General features: G+C 36.3%; 1 protein-coding gene across 1 annotated transcript in view; it reads right to left on the minus strand.

Moving 5' to 3' along the window:
• The window catches only part of LOC115214406 (dipeptidase 1), a 159,152-nt gene that overhangs the window by 109,270 nt on the left and 26,529 nt on the right, over positions 1-23,353 (minus strand). The window contains exon 2 of the mRNA XM_029783605.2: positions 6,690-6,825. Within this exon, the coding sequence (XP_029639465.1) occupies positions 6,690-6,825 (136 nt within the window). The remainder of the gene's footprint in view (positions 1-6,689; positions 6,826-23,353) is intronic.

The following is a 23,353-nucleotide window of genomic DNA, read 5'->3' on the forward strand; positions in this document are numbered from 1 at the left end:
TGATATGCCATGACCAAGTTGGCATATGTAGGAGCAGATTTTGTTCCCATGACCATTCCTGACTTTTGTCGATAGGTTGTGTTATCGAATATGAATTAGTTACTCCTAAGATGAATTGGAGGCTATCAATAATAAATTTTCTATCCATGTCTTTTAGTATTTCATATAGAAATGAGTCTGGTCAATATTCTATAGCTTCGATTTCATAATTGTAAGGACTGTTGCTACATAGGCTCACAATATTAAATGTGATGATATTGGTGTTTTCGTTTATTGTCTTAGGTAGAGGGCTGAGTATGTCCAAATCATCTCGCATAAAGCTTTTTATATGTTTGAGGAAGGGTTTTAATAGAATATCTAAGAAATTACTTAGGCGATGAGCTTCGCACGATGAAACTGTTACAATGGGCCACAGTTTTTGTTCGGCTGGTGATGAGATATTAACACAAGGGATTTTTGCTCCTTCACATTTTCATTGATTAGTTTTTTATTTTAGGCAGTCCATAGAAGTTGGTTGCTTTATATTTGAAGAAGTTTGTAAGAGGTTCACTTCATTATCAGTCAAAGAGATTTGGTACGAGTGTCGTTGGGTGATAAGTAGTTTCATAATTTTCGTAGGTTTGAATTTCTGGATTTCTTCATAGTAAATATTATCATGTAGCATATCCAATACTAAATTTTTGTTATAATCTGAATCAATAATATCAGCCGAACTTCTTTTGTCAGCTTCCTTAATAATTATATTGCTGTCTAATTGTAAACCTATTAAGTGGGTCCATTGTTGTTTACTGAAATTAGATTTAACTTGTTTGTTTCCCGATTTTCTAAAGGCAAGTTTGAAGTATGCTCACAGAATTCATCAAGAGTTGTATTTCGTCCTCGTTTAGGATAGAGTTAGCTTTTGATTTAATTATAGTCTCATCTTTATCGTTTTCCTCAAAAATATGTTCTGCTACTCTCAGTTTTCTACAATATTCTACAATAATCTTTGAGTTTTGATGGTTTGGTGTGTGAAGTTTATTCTATTGCTATGTAGATTTATTTGTATAGAGGTTAGTTTGTTTTGTAAGAGGTTGATTACTTTTGGTTTCTCGTGATTGAAATCTATCTCGTGTCCCTGTGTTTCTATATTTATAACATCCTGATGTTTCTTATATTGTTGTTTAAATAGTTTCTGCGTATTTCGGTATTGTACATTTTATTATGTTCTCTGAAGTTACACGTTATTATGATGTGTTGGTTTCGTCTGATATATATATATCAATAATACAGTGATTGTTACTTATCAGAAACAAAAAGTTTAATTTAAAAGTTATATATATATATAATATATATATATATATATATATATAATATATATATATATATATATATATACATAGTCAATCCAAACATGAACAAGCAAGAAAAAACAAAAATTCAAGGATGTGGGATAAGTACAGTGTTATTGGACGGAAAGGAAATAAAGAAAGAGGATTTCACGTTTCGAGCGAAGCTCTTCATCAGAAATATAGAAATCCAAAGAAGGAAAGACGGAGAAAGAAAATCGCCAACGATACACACGCGGTCACATACTGAAATGACCGGAAGGGAATGGATGAAGAAAAAGTTCTTTCAAAGACAGGAGAGTGCAAGAGAAGGAGGTATATGTGTGTATGTGTGGGTATGTGCGTGCGCGCAGGCCTGTGTCACCCACTTTTCATTGTTTGATATGTCATCGGACGGAATTTTGTCCAACGTCTTTCATCAAAAGAAAATTCACAAAATAATTTTGGAAACATATTTTCATTGTTTGACGAATCTGTTTAGGGTTGTGGTATACATTTAAGATTCCGGGTGGATTTAATTTGAAAAGTGAATGTTGAGTAAGTTGTTCAATATGTGAAGATTCTGTTGCTTTCGTATTTCCTAAATTTTTAAACAGAAATATACCAACAATAATAAATCAATTCATTCTCAATACGTTTTGGCATATCTGGTCGTTGTTGTTTATCGTCGACGAAAGACACTTCCCCTTAGTATGTTCATAACACACTTGATTCACTGGTATTAGCGAACTTTGAGACATCAGCATGTTTCAATCTTATTGTATCTTCTCAATTAAAGGTATCTCACAGGATCGATGTATCTAACAAGAGTACAGATTCCTGTTATGGAAATTAGTGAAGACATTATTTTCTTATATATATAGTGTATCTGCCAAACAGATGATAATTCATAATGCCCAAGCAGAACAATAAGAATTCAAACAATAACCTGGCTATTCATTGTCAATATCTTTTGGCAGAATCGAACGTAAATTTCTTTTTATCTGTTTCGTTTTACTTTCTAATTGTTAACCTACGGGCTTGAATCTTAGAATACAAATTGCAAATATGGATACACACTATATACATGAGTCGACAAAGAGAGGATTGAATTAATCTTAATAACAATACAGAAACAGTATTTTCACGAGCCTTCGAATAAAAGATGTCGTAGAAGTGTCAGCTATACTTTTTCATATCAGAAAATATATATGCTGAAAGGTATATGCTTCGCTGTTTCTGTGCATTCGTGTCAATGAGTGTGCGTAACACATATCAACACAGAGTAAATATATTCACAAGAGAGAAAAAGAAATGCAAGTAAAATACTTATGTTTAAACAACTGAAAAAACATGAGAGAATATCATTGAAAGAAAAGTTGCAAAACAAGAGAAAGAAAGAAAATGTCAAAGACAAAATAATTCATGAGTTATTCCGCATATTTCAGCTGTCGTTCTCATTTTACTACTTGGTAAAAATAAAGCTACATGAAGTGTCGCTTTCTTGGATGACATGTGTTTTTCTTATGTTTCGAACCCGCAATGAATGGCCGTCGGACATATTGGCTGTAAACAATTCTCTATGATATACAAAGCATTGGTGTAAAGATGGATTCTGACCATGATGAATCGATATTGTAACCGTCGCGTAAGTAGATTCGCAGTGTGAAAGTCTAAACAATGGATGTTGATGACAATTAAAAGATAAAAATAATTACTGTTTCGGTTGAATGGAAGTTGGAAAACAACGGGTTGGGCAGGTTTGGCATTTGTTTTTGTTTTTTTGTGGATGTTTACAGTATATTTTCATTCGGTCAGGAGAACGAGCAGAAGCAATGAAAATTCCAGATTGTTCTTCGACTTTACATTGCGAGAATTGAGGCAGATGCTCACTTTTCTGTGATTGATGTTCGGAGGACTCCTTCGAGAAAACCTAACCAGATGAACATGAATATGCACTTAGAGGAATATACTGCATGACTGAAAAAAATCAAGAAACTAGAATGTTCCGGCAAATCATGTAAAATCAAATATTACAAAAAAAGAGCAAAATCGACAGGGAGATTTACAGAAATAAGTATCGATGATAATTAAAGGGTGGGGGAAATAAGAGGCAACACCAATTTTAAGGAACGGCTTTAAAAAATTATTTGATTAAAAACTCTATATTAACGGTAATGGTTTATCCACATAGTTCCCAGTTAGAAATGAGCAACTTTTATAGATAATCGAAAATTAATCAATCTGAAAAAATTCATAATTTAATACTTCCATGCAAGATACATAAAGATTCCAAAACCGCAGACTTAAAATAACGTTCAATTATTGGTGGATGACCCAACAATTAAGCGATCTACTAAGTATTAGACTGAAACTATTATGTCAATTCCTACCGAATTGGTAGATATGGTATAAGTGAATTTTTTTTATGACATTGCAAAAAGAGTATTATGGAAGCAAAATTAGTTGATTTTGATACGATCAGCCTCTATATAAATATGCTGAATAAATTAGGACTTGAGACTGTCGATTTCTAGATAGGTAAATGTTGAGAAATAATTCGGGATTTTAAAAAAAACTTCATTCTGAAAGGATTGTAACTAACGCTCGAGAATTAATTCTTTTTTATAATTTTTTTTTTTTTTACTTTCAGTACTATCTACAAACAAAAGCAGTAGTAAAGGGAGCAAAATTCGCTCCTACCTTCAAAAGCACTGGAGATGGGATAGTTTAGTGCAGAAAATCACTACCTAGTCCAAGACTATTTTTGGTAGGAGAAATAAAGAGGTTACAATATTTCGCGAACTAATCAATAACATTCACAAATCGACATCACTCACTTATTTCGACTTTGACTCTTCCTTCCAAATTTTCCATCCTACTACTCATAACTCCAGCATCTTCACTACCTATGTGGCCAATATCGAGACGTTGTAACCAGTCTTACCTGATGCACTTTGTGCATTGTAATAATCTCCAACACAGTTAACACTTCACCTCGCAATTCCGCCCTCACATGCTCCACACCAGCCTCATACATTTGGACACTTGCCACCTCATCTCATCTTCTCACTAATATCTTACCAATGATCCATCTTGTTCACTTATTTGCCATATTTGACTAGACTCTTACTATTTATCCCATATACCATGAACTTCCGTTCCTTTCTGTCAAACATGTCTTAAATTGAGCAACCTTTTAGTCAGTACTTTTTCCTTGCTTCAGAACCTGTTGTAACAAGTGTTATTACATCTACAACGCTACTATACGCCTTACATCCATCTAACTTTCATTCTTTATCACATGTCATTTCACATGTGTCACAAGGAACGCCATCTACTTTCTTAAATAGAGAAACTGGATACAGATTAGTAGATCATATCTCTGAACATCCACAAGGTGGCCACTTAAACAATAACACATTGCCCGTCGCTCGTCACTTCAATCCACCAACCAATGCTATTTTCTGTCTCTCAGTCTGTTGCATTATTTCGCATCATTGCTGCTATTTCCTCAGATGCTCCTCTATTCTCAGGCATGAATAGTTCAATATCGTTCGCATAACTACACTCCACTCTTTTTCACCACACTCTACCATAACATACCACACTTACACATACATATCACAAACCACTTAGACTAAGCCAATATGTCTGAGCATTCATAAAAACTTTACATATCACACACAAACTAGCACACAACAGTCTTCTACACGTACATAAAAACATGTCGATACACACCCCATGTTACCTTATGCTATCACGCACACCTTCACCCAAACTAACATAAATGCATATAAAACATTGCACACATATCACACACTTCATACTACATACATTAATCTTATACCTCCATGCTACAACATAGATTTTGATATATCTATGTTGTGGTATCATGCATATACGCAATTATAAGCACTAGCTTCATACACACATGCATGCAGTCACACTGATATGAACACGCCTGTACCTAACACACATTATCTTCGCCCTCTTTTTCCTACCAACTACACAGTCACTAATACAAATATGAAGCAAACGGCAAGTATCAAACAACCAATTGACAGTATGTGATTCCAACTTAGCGGCTCTGCACAGCCTTTACACATGACGCACACTGAATAGTTCCCATTCTTCTACTCTTTTGGAGGCAACTGAAGTACATTGACAGGTAAAGTGAGAAACCGACGTATCCTTATGTAGAGAACTAGGAATCTGAATTGGTTACGAGACTAAGAATCCTTCACAATTGTTGGAATATATGAGTGTCGGTTCTTGGCCTAAAAAGTAGGACGCTTTCGGCTAGTGCCAATGCCGAACACCAGATCTTCGAATGCTGATAATAAAATGCCCTTGCTTTCATTGCAGACTTGTTATATAACCTATATTTAACAAAACATAGAGCGAAATATGTATATAGAAATTATAATCTATTTATTTAAAGATACAAATACGAAGCCAGAGGCGACTATCAAACAAGCAAAACAAGGGGAATTTAACAAAAGAGGAATTAACTGAAATCATATTTACAATAAGGACATTGGCTGGTCAGATTCTTGCAAAATTGTTAATGATAACAATTCCAAATTCACGAAAAGAATTGGTGTATTTTACAACGTAAATAAAATAATGGCTAATACATATATAATGACCAACAAAGTGGAAAATATGTTTCTACAAGTTTCAAATATAAGAGACAATAATCAATAAACTCTATAAACACAGCATTTCAACATACTTTGTTAACGTTCCATCGAATGAAATATTACAAAAGTTGTTAGTGGTATTTAGCAAAAGCTGCCAAATCTCCCTCAAATCACATCCTACCGTCTTAAAAAAGAAAATATACTGAATAATGTTTAACGAACTATTTTGTAGTAGAGCATAATTAAATCATTTCGTATTATTGAAAAGTATTGAAATGAAACTCGCTAGCAATTTATTAACCGAACAAGCTGCCAAGAATGTGTTATTTGTGAAAACTTACTTATCCGATTTACCTAAGCCACAAGTAATAGCGAGCTTATAAGCAATATTTCCGTGAAAAATTAAAGTGGGTACTCGATCACAAACTAAATTGCAATACGAGGTTGAAATTAGTCCAGAAGTTATTTCATATACGAAATTTTATATAGGAAACCAAGTTGTACACATCTATCTATTTCATACATTGTCGCTTAATGTATGTGTATGTGTTTGTGTGTGTGTGTGTATTCTGTATTAAAGTATAATATTGAATAGTCTTAGATACATAATTCATAACAAAGACTGAATTGCCATGGCTAGAATTCCTCTGATGATAGATCTGCTTAATAAAGGTGTCCTGGGGACAAACAGCAATATAATCAACAAAAACGAGGAAATTGAAAAACAAAGCTTTACCTGTGCACCAACCATTCCTTCTTTTAGTCGTGGAATATCGGTTTGTGAAACTTCCCAAACTTTGTCCAAGCTGCTGTTAAAATCGGTTTTATTCACTCCAGTATATATACGAATTCTGTATGGTAAATCATTATGCCTACAAAAATAAATAAGTGATAAATAAATAATAGTATAAATATGATATAATAATTTTACTGAAAGATATTCACGCATACTTTGAAAATTTGCATTTATTTTCATAAAAGAACAAAGTATCTATTCCTCCAAAGATAATAATAACTTCAAAAATAGAAAAGCAGGTGGTTTTAAAAGAAGGCTTAGAAGCTGAAATACTATTAACAACTGAAAGCAATAAATACACACTTTCATGATAAATGGAATAATAAATTGATTCTTCTTTTCTACGGGAAAACTTAATTACATTTCGCTATTCGGTGCATTACAATCTTTGAGAAATACTTTTATGATATTTAATTACGACTTTTTTCTGTTTCCCCGGTTCAAATACTGCTGAGATCAACTTCTCTTTTAATTTCTCCGACCACTTAACTGCTGTAGTCAAATGAAATCCTCCATCGAATACCATACTTTATTGTCAGTAAAGCAGCGTGCTTTTGTTAGAAATTAATTTGTTTATTGTTCTAAAAAGACAATGAATTGTCGGCGTCGGTAAAACGTCGAATGTTCATTTTAGTGTCAATCCTCTACGTCGCATGTTTGAATTTTGCCTCATTCAACTTTGTCGTTCATCTTACTGAGTTTGATAGAACAAAATACTTGTAAAGTACTGGAGTCGATTTAATTAAACAGCCCCCGCTCCAAAATATTGCTGGTCTTACGCGTAAAACGGTATTTAATTAAATAACACAAGGGATTTTTACTCGTCACTCTACCGATTACAATTTCTAACGCTTTTTTACGATATGTACAAGGCTTGAAATTTTGTGGGGAGATGTTAGCTGATTACATCACGACCCCAGTACTCGACTATTATTATTAAATCGATATATGAACTATTAGCATTATTATTAATAAATCGATATATGAACTTCGAATGCAAGGTCAAACTGAAGTGTTTGACCCGAACAAAAAAACATAGTGTAATAGGTGTACAACAACATGTAGTAAACGAATATGAAAAAAAATGCGCGCTCAGGAACGGGGGATGGGGGAGAGGACTCGGAAAATTTACATCATCACCATGACCTTTAAACTCCAGTATTTGACCCGAGCAACAAAAAAAGTTTTAAATAGTGTAAGGTCGACTTGGCCTTGGTGAACTGGGCACCAACAGTGCCGGCAGCGTCGAGGCAGCCCGATGCTGCTGTCTCTTAAGGTAACCATACCGTGAGGGCGGGCGACCCCGGTACTACCTTGTTGTGGTGAGAAAGTTTACACCCTTTGAGAGAAGAGCAGTTAGTGATGGCATGTCCAACTCGCGCAGGTCCCTCTCGTACGAGAGTAGCCAAAGGTACCGAACCCCCACCCCCCGGCTGCCGTGAAACCGGAGCCCCGAGATGTTGTTGGGTCATCTCGAGTCGTGCGATAGCCCACCCCGGAGAATCGGCCACGATCGGGGCACCCGTCGGGTACAAGCCGACCAACTAGGCGCCGGCCCGTAACTGGTTGCCGTGGGTCCGCACCGGCGTCGAACCCGGGATAGTACGGTTACCTGGCGACACAGATGGCACCTCCCCACCCAAGTATACCGGGCGTTTAGGTAAGGTCGTAATCGTAGCCTCTGTTGGTGCAGATCAGTGTGGAGACATACTCCCTGGACGGGTGGTTCGTCCACGAAAGCCGGACGTCCCGCAATTGTATGTAGACTCTCACTTCACCTGTGGTGGACGGGTGTTAATGTGTAGTCATGTGTTGAAAGCCCCATCAGAAACGCGACTTATAGGGTCCCTTCCTTTCGATCACACCAATTATAGCCGCACCCGGGGATGGTTAGATGGATCCGACATGCGCACAGCCACCGACCACCATAAAACACTGGGTGATTAGGTGCGGTTATGATACGTGCATCGAGGGGTTTGCAGCCGATCCCGTAGGCGAATGTATTCACCCTTTGGACGCATGATTCCGTCCACAAAAGCCGAGGCCCCACTTGACCTCCGCTCAGTCGCCGAAGGCCTACGAAAAATAGGCGGTGGTGCTGCCCACTATAATATACCAGAGCATCCCGATGAGCGCCAAGTTTCGGATTGAGTGGCTCCGTCCACTATAAAACACCGGGGTGTTGGGGCAGATGACCCTTCTGCTCCGGTCACGCCCTTCATGTCGCACTAGTTGGGAAGCTCTTTCCTTTGACGGGTGGCACCGCCCACCTTAATACACCGGCACCCCAGGGTCCCCTCCGCCCATTACTGGCCTGCACGGGCGTTAGGATTCGGTGCTGGAGAGAGCCACGGTCACCAAAAGTAGGGGCCCTGATGTGCGGCCAATTTTTCCCGGGTCTGCCGTTGGGGTTCCCTACTGCCTCGAAAGCGACCTGCACACAGGAGAGGTCAAGCGTCGGAGAGCACCAAGCTCGATCGACCCCTCCTTGTGAGTCCCCCGCTGACACTAGGTTGCAGAGGCGATCATGCATCTTAGCCCGCACGTTAGTTGGGCGGCCTGCCAGTAGGCGATGGCGTATCTCTCAAGGCGCGACGGCACCGTCCACGGTTAAAAAAACGGGACCGGCTTCGACTTATTCGTGTGCGCGTTAGACTCGGCTCTGGTGTATTGCGACATCACCACCCGATGGACAAGGTGCACGTGTAACTATTTGACGTTATGCATCGGGAAATAACCCACGTTACAAATGGGGATGAGCGCCGCCGCTGTGCCCTGTAGTAGCCGTCTTGGAGACCACAGAGCACCGCTGCGGTACTCTTTCCCTAGAGGGAAAGAGTGCCTTGCGGTACGTGCAGTTAGCCATATGCCTCGTCATCTAATTAAGTACATCTAATTAAGTACCAGTGAAACAATGGAAATCGATGTAATTGACTAAACCCTCGCCAAAAATTTCAGACCTTGTGCCTTTAGTAGAAAGAATAGTTACTGTGTTCGTCCGTCTTAAACGCACTCTGAGTTCAAATTCTGCCGGGGTTAATTTTGCCTTATTATTGTTAAGGCAACGAGCTCGTAGAATTGGACATTCTGCGTTCAAATGCTGCCGCATTCGACTTTGCCTTTTAACCTTTCGGCGTCGATAAAACAAGCACCAGTTGACTACTGAGGTTGATTTAATCGACTTATCCCGTCCCCCAAAAGTGCTGGCCTTGCACCAAAATTTGAAAATATTATTAATGCGGTGAGCTGGCAGAATCGTTAGCACGCCGGACAAAGTCCTGAGCAGTATTTGTCCATCTTCACGTTCTGAGTTCAAATTTCGCAGACTTTGCTTTTCATCCTTTCGGGATCATGAAATATGTATCAGTCGGGTACTGGGGTCGTGATGTAATCAGCTAACATCTCCCCACAAAATTTTAAGCCTTGTACCTATTGTAAAAAAAGCATCAGAAATTGTAATCGGTAGAGTGACGAGTAAAATTCCTTGTGCTTTTTAATTAAATACCGTTTTGTACTGAGTTCAGATCCTTTTATTGTTCGTTCACCTTTCCTCTTTCCGCTACAGCTGTTATCGATATAATCAACCAATTCCCTATGTCTTAATGTGTCAAGGTAAGAAATAAATATTACTCTGGGGGTGTTACAGAACGAAAAAAAAAGATAGTATACGGGACAACATATCTTATCGTATTTAATGGGGTTTTTTTTCTTTTTGTTCTGAGTTCAAATCCCTCTGATAAAGACATTTTTTTTATCGTTCTGAGTTTTATGAAAGAAAAACAGTGACGTACTAGAATCTATATAATCATCTATACCTCCAACCAAAATATGAGAACGTTTATCTATCAATGTTAGAAATTGAAAATTATTGTTGAAAGCAGTAAATGGCAAAACTGATAGAGCGTCAATCAGAAAATGCATTTTACTCCGTTCTTGTCGAGTGTCAATCAAAAAGAGATAAGAATAATTTAATAACAGTTGAATAATTCTGAAAACTGCAGAACACAAACCATACTTAAGTTGGTAAGTGAAAAAGTCCTTTAGCATAAATTAGATGGCGATTTACTGACGATGGCGAACATCTATGGTAAACAACTTCGGGTGTGCTTTTGGTCTTTTAAAACCTTAACTTGGGTATAGTCCATTCACAACCGTCATGCCTTCTCGACGACAAATAGATACAGATTTTTGTGTGAAAATAATTCAGGTATTCCCGTAATTTTATTTTCAGTAACTGGATTGCTGCCGCGCTGGGGCACTATCAAAAAAGGTTTAGTCGATCGAAGTGATCACAGTCATAACTTTTTATTTTTAGTCTGATAGCTGATCCATACATCACTTTTTGTTGAGCTGTTAAGTTACGGGGGACATAGACACACGCCAGTTGTCGAGTAAGGAGAGACAAACGCAAACACAAATACTTAGATACACACACGCAAAGATACAGATACAGACACAAGCACACAAATACAGACATACACACACATACACACACAATCATGGCTGGTTTCTGCACAGTATCCGTCGACCAAATTCATTCATAAAAACGGTTTTGTTGTAGATGATACTTCCCCAAGGTGCTACTCTATGGAACGGAACCCGTAATCACATAGATACAAAGATCTTGTTAACTACAGCCATACGTGTACCATGCCTCATAAGAGAAATTTAATTAATAATCTTGAAAATTCCATACATTTTATTTTGGTGAGAATGAGCTACACAATCGTCATAGAATCCACCTCAATGGAACGTGCCTTGACAAAAGCTAAATGAAAATATTTCCGTTCAAGAATTGAATGAGTTGCACAATGTTACCGTGATATGATGACGATTTCTTTCGTAAGCACAGAGCAACTGGTTTTCGTCGAAGAATGAGACAGCGAAAATTTAATGACATTTTGAAAGATAATTAGTTCCATTAATTTGTTATTATTTAGCCTCAATTAATTTATCATGGAGTAGAACGCTGAGCATTCCAGCCAAGGCTATCCCGTCATTTATATAGGATTAGTTATATAAGGCTCTATTATGTACAGTTCCTTTACGGAAATTAACTGATAGAATCGCTTGCACGACGGACAAAGTGTTTAAGAGTCGATAGTAATCCATCATTTGAATTAGATTCGACCTCTATTTCTAGCAGATTGAGAGACAACTTAGATGCTACCTTAATGTTGTTGAGTGTGAATAATGGACTTAAGCAATCCAGCTATGACCATTTCATCATTGTTCAAAGGTACATCATCCATGTCAGCATCATTTTCATTAATCTTTTAAAAAATGATAAAGCATCAGTAATCAACTTAGGGTCCACAAGATAGCACTGGTTGTCTCTTAGCTGTGTTCAAAATATCAAAAGGCTTTTGTTCAAAATATAGATACAATTATAGTTACATACCTTCCAACTAAGAAATAAAACTGGGAAAATGAATTTGTTATTACTTTATAAAATCGGCTTGTTGGATATATGGCTTTCACTAAGGCAGTGAGCTGGCAGAATCGTTAGCACGCCGGGCGAAATGCTCAGCGGTTTTTCGTCTGCCGTTACGTTCCGCCGAGGTCGACTTCGCCTTTCATCCTTTCGGGGTCGATAAATTAAGTACCAGTTACGCACTGGGGTAGATATAATCGACTTAATCCGTTTGTCTGTCCTTGTTTGCCCTCGCTGTGTTTAGCCCCTTGTGGGTAGTAAAGAAATAGGTATTTCGTCTGCGGTTACGTTCTGAGTTCAAATTCCGCCGAGGTCGACTTCGCCTTTCATCCTTTCGGGGTCGATAAAGTACCAGTTACGCACTGGGGTCGATGTAATCGACTTAATCCGTTTGTCTGTCCTTGTTTGTCCTCTCTATATTTAGCCCCTTGTGGGCAATAAAGAAATATATATGGCTTTCAGAAGCATCGGCTCCGTGGAAAAAATGTTGAGAACCAGTACAACAGGATACAAATGGAGAGCGGTGTTAACTGATATTTTTAGTAGGTTACATCACAACATAGAGGCTTCAAGATTGTCTTGTAAAGTGAAGTAGTTCTAACTCATATCATAAGAAAGCTTTCCCTACAAACTTCCATAACATGGTTGTCAATAGAAACATGTGGTTTTGCAACACAGAATTAGAACAAAAGTCTCCGAAATGCAAGCCTTCAAAAGAATAGAAGATTGTAATAAAATGAGAAAGATAAATGTACGCTATTGACGTTGCTTGATCCCGGGTCTCATTTACATATAAAATAAGCAACCTCTATGAAAGTCTATTACAGTTCAGTACCCTCCATCCCAATTCGCTGATGATAATGAAAAGTAAACAAACTCAAAGAAAACCATATATATATACTATGGGCTTCTTCCAGCCTCCGTCTGTCAAATCCACTTACAAGGCTTTGGTCGGACTGAGGCTAAAGTAGAAGACTCAAAGTGCCACACAGTGGGACTGAACCCTGAACCATGTGATTGGGAAGCAAACTTCTTACCACACCTACACCTACATCTATTTGCAAAAATTCAATTTTTCTGCAAGTTATGAGGAAACAAAATTTTAGTGATCGGAACACTTGTGTGGGTACGTCGCTTTAAATAATGTTTTGTTTTGAATAAATTTAAGTAGACCAAGATGCGTCAAAAGCTGAAATACAAAGACCTTCCTCGTTGTTGTTGTTATTGTGTGTTTGTTTGTGTTATTTGTTTGATTTTTGGTTTTTTTCTTTGTTCAGCTTTTGTTTTCGAAAACTATTCTTGAAATACATTGTAATTTATTATAAGAATGTCTGTAGGAAAATAGATTTCGCAATGCGAAATTATGAAAAATTTTCAGGTCAGGCAAGCACACTCTTTGTTTAGTCCCATGTTTCATTTACAAACCAAATAGGCAACATCTCCATAATAGTGTTTTTTGGGGCTCTATGGAGTTGCTATTGTGGTGTCGTTTTTTCTTTTTATTGTTTTATCTGGCTAAAGGTCGCGGATCATTTGGTCCCTGACAACACAGGAAAAATAAATGTTTAAATTTTGTTTCTATATTATTGACTATCGCAGTATGCAAGGTGTTTCAACATCATATATGTTTTATATACGGGCGAAATGCATAGCCGTATTTCGTCTGCCGTTACGTTCTGAGTTCAAATTCCGCCGAGGTCGACTTTGCCTTTCATCCTTTTGGGGTTGATAAATTAACTACCAGTTACGTACTGAGGTCGATATAATCGACTTAATCCATTTGTCTGTCTTTGTCCTCTCTGTGTTTAGCTCGTTGTGGGTAGTAAAGAGATAGGTATTTCGTTCAAATTCCGCCGAGGTCATCTTCGCCTTTCATCCTTTCGGGGTCGATTAAATAAGTACTAGTTACGCACTGGGGTCGATGTAATCGACTTAATCCTTTCTCTGTCCTTGCTTGTCCCCTCTATGTTTAGTCTCCTGTGGGCAATAACGAGATTAATATAAAAGTAATTTCCATTTAAGGCTACATAGTTGACTTTTTCACCATGTGGCTTTCTCGCCTTTCTGGAACGTCTTCCTATTCATCGAATTGGTTCAGCCCTACTTCAAGTAATTCTTATGTCTATGGTTCTCAACTGCTTAAATTGTAAACAAGATGCGCCCGTAAATCACAAGCAGCCTCAAAAAAAAGTTTAAGAAACATTAGAATCGCTTTTGAACACAGTTAATTCCAAGAAAATCCGAATAATTAACTCAAATTTTTATCGAGCCTCTGCTTTGTGTCAACTCTTGTATCAGGAATTTGATTTTCATTATCGACCACATAATATTTTATTATTCATGAACTCATTTCGCTGTCTCCGTTCTTTGACTTTTCAAATTTGCACTTATATCTTCTCTCTGTTGCCAACACAGTTGAGCAAAAAAGATTGATAAAAGCGTTTGAATTGCATCGAAAAGGTCCCCACTAATACAGAATGGTTGGCAGCAGGTACTTCAACCAAATTGAAAGAATGATTATCACAGATCGAGAATATAGTTAGACTACTACTACTACCACTACTACTACTATAACTACTACTACTACTTTGTGTTGTTATTTAACCCCACTGATGATCGGAAGGGTTTCAGACAGGGCCGTTTCGTCTTTTTTATTCATTTATTTATTTATTTTTTAATCTTTCGTGTTTAATACAGTAATATGTAATTTGATGGAGAGTTTGGAGCTGCTGTTTCTAATAAGTCGAGACACCGTGTAGATGGTTTCTTTTTTCTGTAGTATATTGATAATTGAAGATGTTTTACTATCATTTGTCTAACCATGTTTGGTATTTTGATTAAAATATTTTTGCGTGTAGAGGAACTAAAATACCTTGAGGATTTTAATTTTGTGTTTTACCATTCTATCCCTTCTACCATATTTTTTAATGATGTCTTACATTTTCCGATGTCCCTTAATCTAAGTCACGTGACTAGTAAACAATGCATGACTAGTAAGCAATGCAGGGCTACTACATATTTTATGAAACCCTGAAGGACAAAATGCAAAGTCGACTTCAAGTATATTTGGATGACGCTCCCATTTGCGAGTCCGGAACCGAATCCAATTCGGACCAAAATTTCACCATTTTATAAATTCCACTGCCTTTGTTGCAAATAAAAATAGCTATTATTGCGAGTTCTTATATATACTAGGCTACAAAATTATGAATAAAAGAAATGACAGTGAGACGCCATGTATTTCTCTATGGAACCCAATAATAATTATGATATCGTTTTCTTGCGACCAGAGGTAAAACATTAACATTTTAGGGAATGAAATACGGGATGTTGTGGTGTTTCGTGTTTTACTTTAGAACATGAGCATCGTTATAAATACTGGTCTTAACTTGGAGCTGCAATTAACAAGCCAATTTGTTCAATCTTGACTCTTTTTTTTTCCCCTATGTTCCTCTATAATATTTGTAATACTGGTGAGTTCCCACGCTCGTCTGATGGTGGAGTAGCCTCTAAACACCTTATCTACTGTAGTTCATCTAGAGCAAATGTTCTCAGTCCATTTTGACCAAAGGTCCCCTTTTGACCCTTGAAGTCACAAATGCACCACCCCCCAGAAAATATTTTTATTTTTCAATATACTACTTATTTTGACATCAGCAGATAATGATTAAAAACTAAAGGACGTCATTTTACATATGCGCTTGCACACAGTCTGGAGTACAGGTGTACAAACTGAAATACAAAAAGACGAAATAATGAATTGAAAATCTGGTAATTGCGTTTATTTCCACCACGCGACACTTATGAGATCACCGTGTCGTCTATTGAAAGAATGCTCTTTGGTACAAAAGAGCCCCTTTGCTCCAAAGCGACCCCATTGAGCGCCCCACTCGAGCGCCCTCCTCGAGCGCCCCCCTCGAGTGCTCCCCTCGAGCGCCTAACCCACCCCCACCCCTGTTGAGAACCTGTGATCTAGAGTAAACAAACAATGAGAATTCAGTGTTTCCTGCTAAATTATATTTACATAACTGAAAGATAACAAAAAGGACTCGTCAGCTTTATAATTTTGTAACTTCCACATGCTCACAACAGTGGATTGTTCTTGCTTTATGATACCAGTTTACAGTAAAGAGGACCAATAATTTCGTGAGTTTACTGTACGATTGATAGGGGACGAGACTGTATTCTCTCCGCTTGTTTCCCAGTATACTACTGAGCTATCCAAGTTACAGTTTCCAGTTTCAAACAGAATAATTCTTTGTACCTTTCATCGTTTGCATTGGGAAAAATAGAAAAGACAAAATAGATGCAAAGGTAAAAATTTATAACCACATGTGATCAACATCACTTATTAAATATTTCAAATGCTTTATTCATTTCTTCCTTTCGCATCTAACTGTAACGTATATTTTATGAAGGAGAAATAAGCTTTTGCAATATTTATTTTCCTATTTTAGAATACCATTCGACTTCAATAGAATCTACTTGTTGAAGTTTAAGTTATACACAGTCAAAGAAAATTAACATTTTGTTTTATTATGAATGTAAATGAGTAAAATATTACATTTCATCACAGAGTCGCTAGTAAACGAGTAAAATCGATGCCCATAAAGAACTCACACTAAATTTAGTTATCATGTACAAGAGTTATAGGCAGCATCGCAATGAAATAAACTTGCGATGTATCTATATTATTAATGTTTTTCTACATACCATAGCGACAAGAAAATTAGCATTTTTAAAATATCATGTATCATTACAGAGTCGTTCATGAATGAGTAAAATGCGCAAGTCACGGTCACAACATGAACTTACTCACTAGCAATCATACTTCAGCTGGTCCACGAGCAAAGCTGACAGAGTTGCCTTGGGTTGTAGTCATAAAGCTCAATATTGGTGGGATTTCTCCTTGCTTCCTCAACGTTCCATAAATTCTGCATGTAATTCTATCAAATATTTTTTACTTATACTGAGCACGTGTGCTTTATAATAGCGAGCTGTACCTGCACATACAACCTGCGTAAACAAGTAGTATGTTCCAGTACAGTTACTCTTAACACAAATGAAACCCAGTCAAGTGGAGTGAGGATAGTCATAGAAACTGAGCTCTGTTATGTGCTTGATCAGGTAAACCCGTTGTTGACACCACAGCTAATAATCACACTCCCTTAATAACTAAGATAAGCCATCTCATATATATATATATATATATATAAATTAGAGATAAAACCACTACTAGGCAAATCAAACAATGAAAAACATAAACCAAAACATTAAAATAAATATAATTAATATAATATACAAAATATATAAAATATAAAATTTAATATTTAAGTTATTTAAATTTAAAATTTTAAATTTATATTTATAAATTTTTATATTTTTTAAATATTTTTTAAATTTTAAATTAATAATTTTTTTTATTTTTTATATATATAACTATCAAAAAGTATTAAAAAGTTTAATATATTTTGTATATTATATTAATTTATGTTTATTTTTATGTTTTGGTTTATGTTTTTCATTGTTTGATTTGCCTAATAGTGGTTTTATCTCTAATTTAATTTATATTTATACTGTGAAATTGGATTTAATCCTAAATCTATTTTTCCCCTTTAAGTTTGGATTTACTCCTTATTATCATATATACATATATATATATATATATATATATATAATATATATATATATATATATATATATATATATATATATACCGTTATATATGATATGTGTGTGTGAAAGAAAGAGGGAGAATGTGATAGTATGCCGACGTCAAGTGTTAGGTATATGTAATTTGATAGATAAATATGCGATATTGTGACTAAAATAGTATTGCTAAAAGTAACAACGATTTTTTATCTCTAGCACAAGGTTAGAAAACGTATTTTAAATATATTCTGTTTAATTGACCTAAATATTTAGTGAATAAGGAAAGGCAAATTCAATTTCATCATGATGTAAACTGTGAACATAAAGGACGTAAAAATATACCACAAATCCGTATATTTTGAAATAGGTATATAAGTCAATTAAATTGATCATAATGATAGTTTGATACATTTTTATCAATAGCAGAAAGATGAAAGATAGATCTGACACAGAAAGTAATTTAGCCTGGAACGTAAAAGGAACATATTTAAATATACCTATACATGTTGCAAAGTAATGTAAAATTGCGAAATTTTGCGGGGCTGCGGGGTAGTCGATTACATCGATCACAGAATAAGTAAAAACTTATTCCATCGACCCCGAAAGGATGAAAGGCGAAGTCGTCCCCGGCGGAATTTGAAATGAGAACGTAAAGAGACGAAAGTAAAGCCGCTAAATATTTTGTGGTACAGTTACGATTGTCAGTTCATCATCATTTTAAAAATGAATTCAGATTTTGGCACAATGTCAGCAACTTTAAGGGAGAGAGTAAATCAATTACATCAACCCTAGTACTCAATTCGTATTTATTTTAACTGCCCCGAGATGGACGAAAGGCAAGACTGAAATAGGAGGAATTTGAACTCAGAACATGAAGAGCCAGAAGTGCTGCTAAGCATTTTGTCCAACGTGCTAACGATTCTGCGAAGCTCGCTGCCTTATCCACATATAATAATATATCTTTTTGCTATAGACAGAAGCCTAAAATTTTGTGGAAGCCAGTTAGTTGATTATATCTATTTCAGTGCTCAGCTGGTACTTATTTTATCTATGCCGAAAAGACGAAAGGTAAAGCCGACCTCGGCCGAATTTGAATTCAGAACGAGAAGCCAGAAGAAATGCCGTTATGCCTTTAGACCGGCATTGTAACGATTCTGCAAGCTCGCCTATATAAAATAATCCTTTCTATAATAGGCACAAGGCCTGCAGTTCTGTGGGAGGGAGGTAGTCGATTACACCCACCGCAGTGCTTGACTAGTACTTTTTTCATCGAACTCGGCGGAATTTGAACTGAGAAGATAAAAACGGACGAAATGCTGCAAAGCACTTGCCCGGCGTGCTAACGATTCAGCTAGTTCGTCGCTTTTGTCTATATGAAATAATGGAATGTATTATGAAGCAGACTATACATAATTTCCTCAGATTTTACTGTTTAAGATAAGCATCCGAGGAAACTACTTAGACTCTGCGTTAGTATATGATAATCCATAAAGTTGAAACACTTAAATATATTTTATGCCCTGAAGAAGAAAAGTTTAACGTTTCGAACCTCCGTTAATGATTTTATATTTCCGTTGGTGAGTTTATACCTCCTTTGATGAGTAGAAGTGTTAATTTTTTCCTATAAATTTTTTCTTTTCTTTCAGGCAATACTATTTTTTTTGCTTTAAATATTCTTTACTTCGCTCAAAAGTCTAATGTATTACTAACAACTTTTCGGCGGATGGTGCAAGTTGCTCTATCGTTCTCTTATGCCAAACAGCTAAGTTGCAGGGACGTAAACAAACGAGCACTCGTTGCCAAGCGGTGGAGGGGACAAGCATAAAGATATACACGCACACATATCGTATATATGATTTTTCTCAATGCAAAAATATTTCTACTTGGGTATTTAACGCGAACTACATTGAATACGTAAGCACTAAATTATATATCATAATATTATTCTGCTTCTTTCTTATTGGTTTTTCCATGTATTACGCTTAAATCAACAAAGGAAATTATAAGTCGAACATAGAAATATACATAGAAAGAGTGGAAAAGGGGAGAAAAAGGAAACAAAGAGGAATAGTGGAATCAGTGAAAAAATAGAAAGGGAGAGAGAAAAAGAGAGAGTCTATATTAGACAGACAGGCAGACAGACAGGCAGGCAGACAGGCAGACAGACAGACAGACAGATAGATAGATATAGATAGATAGATAGATAGATAGATAGATAGATAGATAGATAGATAGATTTGCTGTGACAATACAAGTTCAAACGTTCATCTTTGTCTTTTTAACACCATTCTATGTTATGTGTTAACGAAAACCGTCATTCATAGTATGTTTTAAAAACCGTTATTCATAAGAGTCACATCAATTTTATTTTTTTTCAAATAATAATTATTTCTTTCGCTCCTACCAGTCTATGCATATCATATTTCTTATTCGTGTTATGTTGATTTCTAAGAGAAACTTGATATATATTCGTGGTGACACAATTTTTGAATTCCTAGTGTAATGTTCTGTTATTGACATATTTATAAAGAATTCAAAGTATAGCATAAATGTAAATGTTGCCGGTTTTGTTTTGTTTTGTTTTGTTTTTTTTTTTTTGTTTGTTTGTTATTTTCAGTATAAATCGTTTTGTTTACGTTTTGAAAATATGTCCTCTGGTACATTGGTTGGCATCCTTTCTGTCTCGGGAAACAATGGAGTTGCGCATGAAGTAGTCTGGTACATTACTATGACAATAACGACCGACATGGGTGGTCACTTCGAATCCAGTCTTTCTGACCTACTTAACCCGCTACTTAACCACCTCATGCCTAACGGAATGATAGAAAATGTTCATCGACAACTTAAAGCGGATCTTTTCGGTTTGAACGGCAGTTTTTCTAGCGGCGTCATATGAAATTGTCACCCATAATTATGAGCCTAGTATCGATCTATTGCATTTCAATCTGTTTTAGGGTTAGGGTTAGTTAGGGTTAGGGGTGGAGGAAAAGGTATCTTTTTTTATTCACAAATGTAAATAAACCCAATCTGTTTCTTAAACGAGGGACATATTCATACGGCACAGAATGTTTTTTACCTCAATAAACGTCAGTGATTGGTTGAAATTGCAGAAATTGAAGAAAAAAACAACAAATATCTTACAAACTATAGAATTTTCTCAATAAAGCCAAGAGAAAAAGATGTTTTATAAACACATTCTAGCAGTATACGAAGTTTAAAATTTTTTAGTTACCTAGAAATTATGTTAAAAACTGCCGTTCAAACCGAAAAGATCCCTTAAAGCAGCACATTCCGATTCGGATAGATAGTTAGAAGCCCAGACGAGTGTGTTACTAGATTTACGTGCTGTTGTGAAGGAAGACTTATGTTATTCCCCGGCAGAATTACTGTATGGTCCAGCACTTAAACTGTCTGATCAAATATTGGCTGCAGTTACTCAGCAATATGATCCTACCAACTATATTCATCAGTTCCGAAATTACAAGGCAGAATTACCTGCGTTAATAACGAGACCGCAGTCGTTTAACTCACGTATTTGGACTTACGTATTTTTACGTAACGATGCAGGTAAGCATCTTTGCAGGCAGTTTATTCCGGCCCATACCGTGAGTTAAAGGCTAAACCAAAGTATATGGCGTTGAACATTCAAGGGAGGCAGGAAACTCAGTGTTGATCGACTTTTCGGGTAGACAGATAGACAGGCAGACAGATTGATTGATTGTCCCTTGGATTGCCTATGTAGATTTTCACATCCCCTCAAGAATCAAATGTTTCAGAATGATATACATTTTCATCATATAATTTTCAAAACAACCGTGGATTTTCCACGGATACTGCTAGTTGTTAACTATTGTTCTTGGAAACGACTTCGAACCAGCAGCAACTTGTGAGAATTTGGAGGGAAAAACTGCACCTTCACTCTCTCTCTCTCTCTCTCTCTCTCTCTCTCTCTCTCTCTTCTGTACATCAATTTAGGTTAATCGAAACCGTTTTATATGCTTAAACTTCAAAACACTGTCAGCTTTGACCTCATATTCTAAAGTCGGATCACTTCATTATACAGCAGCATATTTTCGGTGTTAATATTAAATTGCCTCCTATCGGAATTTATTTGACACGATACGACCAGTTTAAATAAGAAGGTGGCCATTTTCCTCGTTTAAATAGTTTTGCTTTCTCGCCTTTACTACAATGGCTGGCTGTTCTTAGGGATATCTCACTTCTGCTGAGTCATTATTCACTCGAAGTACGCAATGAAACAAGATACGTTGGGAACTAATGCGGTCCACAGCGAAGTGGGAAAATACAAAGCAGGAACATGATTCAACTAGACAAGCAAGTTGTTGGTCTTATAACTCGCCACGAAGACAACCAACTCCATACTAGCCAAAGTTTTGTCTTTAGACCAAGCTTCGGTTAATCTCTTTGCGAATCGGTTCACTCCGGAACCCTGACTGGATATTATATGGGACAGAATGACAACCAAGGCTAAAGGTACTCTGGCAGTGATGAATGTTTATATCGGAAAGAAAAGTAAAACACATAGAATCAATACTCTTAGTTATGTTCTAACTTCGAAGCCTATAGGATTGACTTTATTTTCAGCTTTCTGGGGTAGATAACATATGTAGTAATAATATGATGATGCAATTTCCATCAATGAACTTTATCCCCACACATGTATAATTCAAGAAATATTTATGAGGGTTGTAAATTAAATAGACATTAAAATGGAAAATAATCTAAAACTCTTTAAAACGAATTTTATCGAAGCTCTTTTTTACATCAAATAACAGGAAAAAAATATATTTCTAAATGATTCAGATGGCTTTATTGTGTCCACAGGTAAAATATTCTTCTCTTTAGAGATTTTCTATAAGCACTTTGTATGAATAAATTTTTACTCAGACATCACACAGCGATAAAGATTTTGCCAAATAGTCAATTTATTCATATAGTTGATGGCGCCAAGTATCTTGTGAGCTGTCCAGTATCTACTATATATATTTTTATATATATATATATATTTTTTAAACTTCTGTTGTGAGCATTTCATTGAACAGAGTTCAATCTATAGAATTAATTCAGAAATTTTTCTTCTTTATTTTTCTATTTCTCTCTCTTTGTCATCTCTTTCTCCTTTAGTCACACTGTTTACATACGTGTGTGTGTGTTTCTCTCTCTCTCTCTCTCTCTCTCTCTCTCTCCTCTCTCTCTCTCTCTCTTCAACTTTCCCAGCTCTCAACAATTGTAATGAGCAGCAAAAGTAACAAGTACATGAAATGGCGTTAATTGATTATAAAAGACATAAAATATTACGATTCGTCCAACTCTTTCTTCCGAAATTTATTTTTTTTTAATATTTCTCATTAACTAACTACTCAAAGAAAAGGAAAACAATTTAAAGAGCAAAGCGAGATGACATGTTTTGCTCATGAACACAACGCACGGGCAGATCTAGGAACTGAAATCACGATCTTACGATCGTGAGCGCAACGCCAGGCATCCTCAGACACAC

This window comes from Octopus sinensis, linkage group LG1 (genome assembly GCF_006345805.1).
Source record: "Octopus sinensis linkage group LG1, ASM634580v1, whole genome shotgun sequence".
Classification (NCBI taxonomy): Eukaryota; Metazoa; Mollusca; class Cephalopoda; order Octopoda; family Octopodidae; genus Octopus; species Octopus sinensis.